Source organism: Canis lupus, chromosome 35 (genome assembly GCF_011100685.1).
Source record: "Canis lupus familiaris isolate Mischka breed German Shepherd chromosome 35, alternate assembly UU_Cfam_GSD_1.0, whole genome shotgun sequence".
Lineage (NCBI taxonomy): Eukaryota > Metazoa > Chordata > Mammalia > Carnivora > Canidae > Canis > Canis lupus.
In genome coordinates, this window is record NC_049256.1 from 25,086,157 (window position 1) to 25,094,473 (window position 8,317).

An 8,317-nucleotide genomic window follows, 5' to 3' on the forward strand; every position below is an offset into this window, starting at 1 on the left:
TTTTAATGTTTATTTATTTATTTATTTATTTATTTATTTATGATAGTCACAGAGAGAGAGAGAGAGAGAGAGGCAGAGACATAGGCAGTGGGAGAAGCAGGCTCCATGCACTGGGAGCCCGACGTGGGATTCGATCCCGGGTCTCCAGGATCGCGCCCTGGGCCAAAGGCAGACGCTAAACCACTGTGCCACCCAGGGATCCCCGATAGAAGTTTATTAAGTGGGGATACAGAGAGAGCTCTCAGAAGTGATAGCGGTCCTGACAGGGTTGTCCACCGAAGGTTTATTTGGCTGGCCTTTTTTTTTTTTTTTTAAGATTTAAAAAAAATTTTTTTAATTTTTTTTTTTATTTATTTTTATTATTTTTTTCAAATTTATTCAAGAGAGACACACACAGAGAGAGAGGCACAGACACAGGCAGAGGGAGAAGCAGGCTCCATGCAGAAAACCTGATGTGGAACTCGATCTCAGGTCTCCAGGATCACACCCTGGGCTGAAGGCAGGGCTAAACCACTGAGCCACCCAGGCTGCCCTGGCTGGCCTTTTATAGAAAACCTGACTAGAGAGTTTATGGCCTTGAGATTTCTTGTGCCATCTTGAGTGAATGACATATAGGTGTCTTTGAGTCTCAGTGATTACTTGGTAGCCATCAAAGGAAGATACTCCCTAATGTTTGGGAGCCAGGGGGCCACATTTGCTTCCTTATTTCTGTTTTTCTTGTATCTCAGTGTCCTTGGAATTTATAGGAGCCTGATTCTGAGGCCTCTCGGTGTCCTTGGGATTTACAGGAGCCCAGAGATTGATGGGACTGACTCTGGGCCTTTCCCTTATCTTTTCCTGCCTAGCCCCATCTGTCCCTAACTCAGCAGGAAATGCCAGAGTTGTTACAGATACCCTATTATACTTAAGGTCTATACAGTAAGTCTTAAAGCAGGTTCATCCCAAAACTAGCATCTCTACAGAAACCCTATGAGTGAAGAACTTGTTTGTTAGTGACTTTAGGGCACCTCACTAGTGATTCTACTCACTTGGCTCATTATAATGGGCTCTTGACTATCATCTACAAGGAATTCCTGACAGCTACTGCCTAATGATGCTTGGGGAGCTGGCCAAGCACACAGTGGGCAGGGCACTGTGTCCTGTCACCAAGTACACCGGCTACAAATGAGGGGCTTTTTTTAAGAGAGAGAAAGCTCAAGCAGGGGTGGGGAGAGGCAGGGGGAGAGAATCTTAAGCAGGCTCCACACCCAGCATGGAGGCTGACAAGGGGGCTCAATCTCATGACCTTGAGATCATGACCTCAGCTGAAATCAAAAGTCAGGAGCTTAACCAACTGAGCCAGCCAGGCACCCCTCAAAGTTTTTTTAAGAGGACACTAGAACATCCTGAACCACACTCTGTTCAGAGCCAATTCTACTGTCACATTAAGAGCTGTATTTCATCTGTTTTTGGATTTATTTATTTATTTTTTGTTGTTGTGTTTGGATTTAGAACTCTTCCCTGGTTTTTTTTTTTTTGTTTTTTGTTGTTTTTTTTTTTCAGTAAGCTTGAGTTTGTTTTGATCTTTTCAATAAGCTAACTTGGAATGATTTTAGATTTACAGAAAAGTTGTCAAGATAGAGTTCCTGTATGCTTCTCACCCAGTTTCTCCTATTGTCAATATTTGTGCATTTGTCACAAGCAAGGAGCTAACATTGGTACATCGCAGTAAATTGAACTCTAAATTTTGTTTGGATTTCAATAGGTTTTACCTAACTTGTCTTGTTTTTTTCCTCTGTTCCAGGATCCAACCCAAAATACATGACATTTAATGGTCATGTCTCCTTAGCCACCTCTGGGCTAAGATTTGTCAGAATTTCCTTGGTTTTGATGACTTTAATAATTTTGAGGATTTATAGTCCAATATTTTGTAGAATGTTCCTCAACTTGGATTTGTTTGGTATTTTCCTCATGGTTTAATTGGGATTATGGAGTTGTTGGGAGGAATAACAAAGAAGTGAAATGTCCTTCTCAACATATCATACTAAAGGCACATGCTATCAAAAAATAATAAATAAATAAATTAAGTAAGTAAGTAAGTAAGTAAGTGGGGAGAAAAAGGCAGATGCTATCAACATGGCTTATCACTGATCACCTGGCTGAGATAGTGTTTGCTAGATTTCTCTACTACAAAGTCACTTCCTTTCTCCTCTGCCTTTCCATACTCTGTGCTTTGGCAAGGCTGTTTTTTTTTTGTTTGTTTGTTTTGTTTTTGCTTTTTTTTTTTTAAGGCTGGGGTCTTAAACTCTACTGGCTTGATGGAAGTGTATCTATATAAATTATTTAGAACTTTTCTGTTTAGATTTTTCACATATCCCTCATTTAGACGATTATCTATTATACCATTATTTTTCCTTGATTTTAAAATTTCACATACAAATTGTAATTGTTGTGATCTAAACATTATCTAATTTTGTTCAACATACCTGTGCAATTTTTCAGTCTTCAAAATTTTTCCTTCCTTTTGTACCCTCCCCAACTGCATGTCTTAATCAATATTTATGTACATTAAATCAAGAGATGGTTAAATTTTTCATAACCCAAATCCCCTAATCAACATACTATGTACTTTAGCCTCATCCTTTAACTTCTTATAGAACTTTATACCTTCAAATCTGCTTCTATACATACCCTATGTGTAGATCTCAAGTGTCTGGAATGGCCTCTTTTTTTTTTTTTTTTTAAACCAATGAGATTATTTTTCTTTTGGATAAGGTAGACTACTGAATATTTTGTAATTTTGCATTTGATAGTCTAAATGTTCATTTGTTTTCCAATTTCTTAGTGTTCACAGTACAAACAAATCAACTGAAAAAGTATTTTTTTGTAGTTAAAATTTTTGAAAAGGTTGGCCAAAATTTCTTAATAATTTCAAATAATTATGACATTCTTGTCATATTCCTCACTCTTATAAGACTGACATTAGTATCTCTCCATCGCACCAACCTTTGTTTTGATATATGTTGTTGTACATTTTAAGAAATGATTCTTCTCCTTTATATTAAAAGTGTGTGAAGCCACCCAGATCGAATATTCACATATGCCCTATATTTTAAGATTAACTTGCTATGTTTTGATTTACTAATACGTCTGAAGATTTCAGGATACTGAATGATACTAGCATGTCTGAAAGGAAATTCCTTTTTAGAGGATACTTTAAGAAAACCTTGCATCCTTGTTAGATCTATGTGCTGTAGAACTGCCACCAGTTAAAGCTACAAGATTTCACTTGTCCTGCCTTTTTTTTTTTTTTTTAAAGATATTAAGTAAGTCCCAGAGCCTGTAAAGGTGAACCCACTGGGGCTGGCTGGGGGAAAGGAGGAAGCTTGCTCCAGAAGGAACTGTCTGAGGGATCATAAGGAATTTCTAAATATGGGAAAGGGGAATAAATCATTTGGTGAAGTCAACTGTACATACTTCTTTGTAGGTCTAAAGAAAGAACGAAGCTTTTATATAACAGGAATCCAATTCTTCAGGGATAACAAAAGGAAAAAATTTTAAAGGTTATTATTTATTTATATATCACTAGGCACAGAGAGGGGGGTGGCAGAGACAGGCAGAGAGGAAGAAGCAGGTTCCATGCAGGGAGCCCGATGCGGGATTCAATCCCAGAACTCCAGGATCACGTAGTGGGCGGAAGGCAGGCACTAAACTGCTGAGCTACCCAGGGATCCCCCCAAAAGGAAAATTTTAAGTCCCTTTTGGTGCAACCTAGCTGGAAATTAGCATGTAATTGTTTGAGCCTTGCTGAATAAAAGTTTAACCTTCAAAAAAAAAAAAAAAAGATTTTAAGTAACTTCTACACCCACATGGGGCTAGAACTCGAAACAGTGAGATCAAGAGGAGTCGCATGTTCCAGCCACTGAGCCAGCCAGGCGTACCTTCCTGCTTGTTCTTCATCACTGAAGTATAGTCCTTAACTCGCTGAAATATTAGCATTAAAGTTGCCTTGTTTGCAGGGCACCTGGGTGGTTCAATCTGTTAAGCAAGGGACTTGGTTTTCGGCTCAGGTCACGATCTCTGGGTCTAGAGGCCAAGCCCAGGTAGGGCTCGGGTTGAGCGTGGAGCCTGCTTGGGATTTTCTCCCTCCTGCCCCACCCCCATGCTCTCTTGCATGCCCAGGCTCGCTCTTTTCCTAAAAACATTTTTTAAAAGTCACCTGTTTACATTAGCTGAGAAGTGGTGGTTTTAATAAGTTTGTGCTTTCTCACTCCAGTATGTGGTAACTAAACACCTTGCTGTTCCAGGAGCCCGGATGGCTTAGTCGGTTTAGGTGAAGGACTCTTGGTTTCCCCTCGGGGTCTGGGATCAAAGCCTGCAGAAGGATCTACAGAGAGCCTGGAGCCTGCTTCAGCTGCTCTGCCCCTACCCCTACCCTTACCCTTTTAAAAAATCTAACGCTGCCCACTTATCAGGAAGGCTTGGTGAGAGCCCAGTTAGTAGAACCAACGGTCATTTCAGTACGCTGGGATTTTTTTTTTTTTTTTTTTTTATGATAGTCACAGAGAGAGAGAGAGAGAGAGGCAAAGACACAGGCAGAGGGAGAAGCAGGCTCCATGCACCGGGAGCCTGATGTGGGATTCGATCCCGGGTCTCCAGGATCGCGCCCTGGGCCAAAGGCAGGCGCCAAACCGCTGCACCACCCAGGGATCCCCTATGCTGGGATTTTTACCAAGATTCACTGCGTAGGTACACGCATGTATGGACATCACATATACGGCAGCACATGCACAGCCTTCACTGATCATTTGGGTGGCTCTGAAAAGAGCCTTTGGTTTTTCTTCTCACAACGTTCAGATCACTCCCTGGGATTCAGGACTTGGAAGTGCTACTTGCTTTGGACTTTGTGGTGGTGGCTCTCGGTCTTCTTGGGCAGCAGCACGGCCTGGATGTTGGGCAGGACGCCGCCCTGCGCGATGGTCACGCGGCCCAGCAGCTTGTTGAGCTCCTCGTCGTTGCGGATGGCCAGCTGCAGGTGGCGCGGGATGATGCGCGTCTTCTTGTTGTCGCGGGCCGCGTTGCCCGCCAGCTCCAGGATCTCGGCCGTCAGGTACTCCAGCACGGCCGCCAGGTACACCGGCGCGCCCGCCCCGACCCGCTCCGCGTAGTTGCCCTTGCGGAGCAGGCGGTGGACGCGGCCCACCGGGAACTGGCAAGCCCGGCCCTGCGACGAGCGCGTCTTGGCCTTAGCGCGAGCCTTGCCGCCCTGCTTCCCGCGCCCAGACATCGCGAGGCTGATCTACCAGGGGAGACCACAGCCGCCAGAAGCGCTAAGGGGCCTATTTATAGGCTGACAGTAGATTGTGAGTTGCTATCTGATTGGCTGATGGCCATCTGGCCAATCAGAAAGCCTGGCCAGAATCACCTCATTTACATTCACGCCACCACCCGCCAGCCAATCAGATGGTGTCTGCTCCGTGCGTCACTGCAGCGCTGTGCCTATAAATACCGCTCTGCCAACGCTTGAGCGCCTTTCCGTTACTCGGCGCAGACGGGAGAGTGGAGCCGTTAGAGCTGGAACCAGGGAGCTGTAACGCTGGGGCTGGACACTTGTCATGCCGGAGCTGACTTCGAAGGGCACTACCATCTCCAAGAAAGGCTTCAAGAGAGCTGTAGCCAAAACCCAGAAGAAAGAGGGAAAAAGCGCAGGAGATGCCGGAAAGAGAGCTATTCTATCTACATCTACAAGGTGCTGAAGCAGGTGCACCCCGACACGGGCATCTCGTCCAAGGCCATGGGCATCATGAACTCGTTCGTCAACGACATCTTCGAGCGCATCGCGGGCGAGGCGTCGCGCCTGGCGCATTACAACAAGCGCTCGACCATCACGTCCAGGGAGATCCAGACGGCCGTGCGCCTGCTGCTGCCCGGGGAGCTGGCCAAGCACGCCGTGTCCGAGGGCACCAAGGCCGTCACCAAGTACACCAGCTCCAAGTAAACGTGCCGGAGTAAGCGTCTTTACCGCTAACTCTAACTCAAAGGCTCTTTTCAGAGCCCCTTACGTGCTTTTTGGAGAAGGGCTGTGGGCTTTCCTGTGAAAGGTCACAGATTGTGCCAAGCTCAGCTGCTAGTTCTGCTTGAACAGTGCAACTTGCATAGCCATTTTAGGGCCAAATAGCGATGTGCAATACTTGCAACTGAAGCTGATTATGCAAGTACTCTTCCCAAAGGTGCTCAGCTGCATGTCCACCCTAAGGCTGTCCGTATTTTTCATTAGAACCTTGACCTTGTCAAAATCCGGAGCAATTCAACAAGAGTTCCTTGAAAAACATTTATCTGGAGCATTTGTAGTTACATATTTACGTAGCTGCTGGGAAGACGGCTCACAAGGGATGTAGCTGGCCTTTTCAAAATCGTTGTGGTTTAAGTTGGAATCCAAGCACTTTCTCATGATTCACAAATGTATATATACTTTGCAATTAAATAAGCTTCAATACCACTTGATAAAATATTTGGACACACAAAAATTGTAAAACTAAAATGCTCCACAGTTTTGTGCACAGTGAGCTCACCTCTGCAGAGTATCTTGCATACCTTAGCTGGAATTCCCTCCAAGAATTGACCTGGAGGGTCTGTACCCTGCTGTTAAGAGCAGCATCTCTAAACTGGGATCCCAGTCAGCCAAGGAAGACTGGCAACCAGCAGGTAGCACATAGCTTCCACATCCCTGTCAACTGTGACCACTCTACAGGCTACCCTGAATATCCAAAGCCTCAGGGTTACTTGGGCAAAAAGTAAGAGTGCTAATAAAAACCTCTCATAAATAGTGCCTGGGAGGCTCAGTGTGTTAACCCTCTGCCTTCAGTTTGCCTCTTAATCTCCAGGTCCTGGGATCAAGCCCTGTGCCGGGCTCTCTGCTCATCAGGGGAAGTCTGCTTTTCCCTCTGCCCCTCTGTGCCCTCTCTCAAAATCTTTAAAAAAAGGTCTTCAGACCAAACCTGACACAGCTTTTACTCAGATTATGCTTTGGCTGCAAATAACAGGAAGCACTAAATGAGTGGATGTAGTAAGTAAAATCACTAATCGGGATGACTGAAGGCAGAGAAATTCTAGGTATTCTGGGTTTGCTCTTATTGTAAATGGTGTATTTCCCTATTCAAACCTAGCATTTAATTGTATGTGAAAATATTATTTCTGTGCATTATTTTTATATCCTATTATACTTTATTGAATTGACTTCTTACTGCCTTTCTGGTAAATTCTGTTTTTTGGTTTTTTTTTTTTTTTTTTGTGATAATATCTGAAAGTAAACATTTTACTGCCTCCTTTTAATTAGTTTGCTTCTAATTTCTTCCTCCTATCTGATTTCAATGGCTCAGAGCCTTCATAATGATGTTAAATAGCAATGAAGAGATCAAGCATTCTTGTTTTTCCCTCATTTACTGAAGAATCTTCTGCAGATTCCTCAGATGTATTTTATAATGAGGAAGAATTCTTCTATGTCTGCTTTATTGAGAACTGTAAGTTAAGAATGGATACTGAGTTTTAGAAAATGCCTTTTCAGCATCACTGGGGATTGATCGTAAGCCTTTCCTCTTTAGACATATAAGTTATTTTTGATCAGGAATGGGTGCTGTATTTTGTCAAATGCTTTCTCTGCATCTAATGAGAGGATCATATGGTTCTGGATTTTCTCTTGCTGATATGATGAATCACATTGATTGTTTTACGAGTGTTGAACCAGCCTTGTGTCCGGGGATAAATCCTACTTGGTCATGGTGAATAATTTTCTTAATGTACTATTGGATCCTATTGGCTAGTATCTTGTTGAGAATTTTTACATCCATGTTCATCAGGGATATTAGTCTGTAATTGTCCTTTTTGGTGGGGGTCTTTGTCTGGTTTTGGAATTAAGGTGATGCTGGCCTCATAGAACGAATTTGGAAGTACTCCATCTCTATCTTTCCAAACAGCTTTAGTAGAATAGGTATGATTTCTTCTTTGAACGTTTGATAGAATTCCCATGGGAAGCCATCTGGCCCTGGACTCTTATGTCTTGGAAGGTTTTGGATGACTGCTTCAATTTCCTCCCTGGTTATTGGCCTGTTCAGGTTTTGTATTTCTTCCTGTTCCAGTTTTGGTAGTTTGTGGCTTTCCAGGAATGCGTCCATTTCTTCTAGATTGCCTAATTTATTGGCGTATAGCTGTTCATAATATGTTTTTAAAATCGTTTGTATTTCCTTGGTGTTGGTAGTGATCTCTCCTTTCTCATTCATGATTTTATTAATTTGAGTCTTCTCTCTCTTCTTTTTAATAAGGTTGGCTAATGGTTTATCTA

The 8,317-nt window shown here is 43.2% G+C and overlaps 2 protein-coding genes and 1 pseudogene across 2 annotated transcripts; 2 read left to right on the top strand and 1 right to left on the bottom strand.

Moving 5' to 3' along the window:
- Window positions 1–3,287: 3,287 nt before the first annotated feature.
- Window positions 3,288–3,393, top strand: LOC119867763 (annotated as a pseudogene).
- A 1,308-nt stretch (window positions 3,394–4,701) lies between these two features.
- H2AC1 (H2A clustered histone 1) lies at window positions 4,702–5,266 on the bottom strand. Its single transcript, XM_038584309.1, has one exon. The coding sequence runs from the start codon at window positions 5,264–5,266 to the stop codon at window positions 4,868–4,870; it is 399 nt and encodes a 132-aa protein (XP_038440237.1). The 3' UTR covers window positions 4,702–4,867.
- A 313-nt stretch (window positions 5,267–5,579) lies between these two features.
- Window positions 5,580–5,984, top strand: H2BC1 (H2B clustered histone 1). Its single transcript, XM_038584310.1, is given in 2 exon segments — window positions 5,580–5,670; window positions 5,673–5,984. Coding segments are annotated over 2 exon segments (381 nt in total). The 5' UTR covers window positions 5,580–5,594; the 3' UTR covers window positions 5,978–5,984.
- Window positions 5,985–8,317: the final 2,333 nt, after the last annotated feature.

What these genes read in the sequence shown, in the direction of transcription:
- H2AC1 (XM_038584309.1), bottom strand. Translation starts at nt 5,266, where the DNA reads ATGTCTGGGCGCGGGAAGCAGGGCGGCAAGGCTCGCGCTAAGGCCAAG.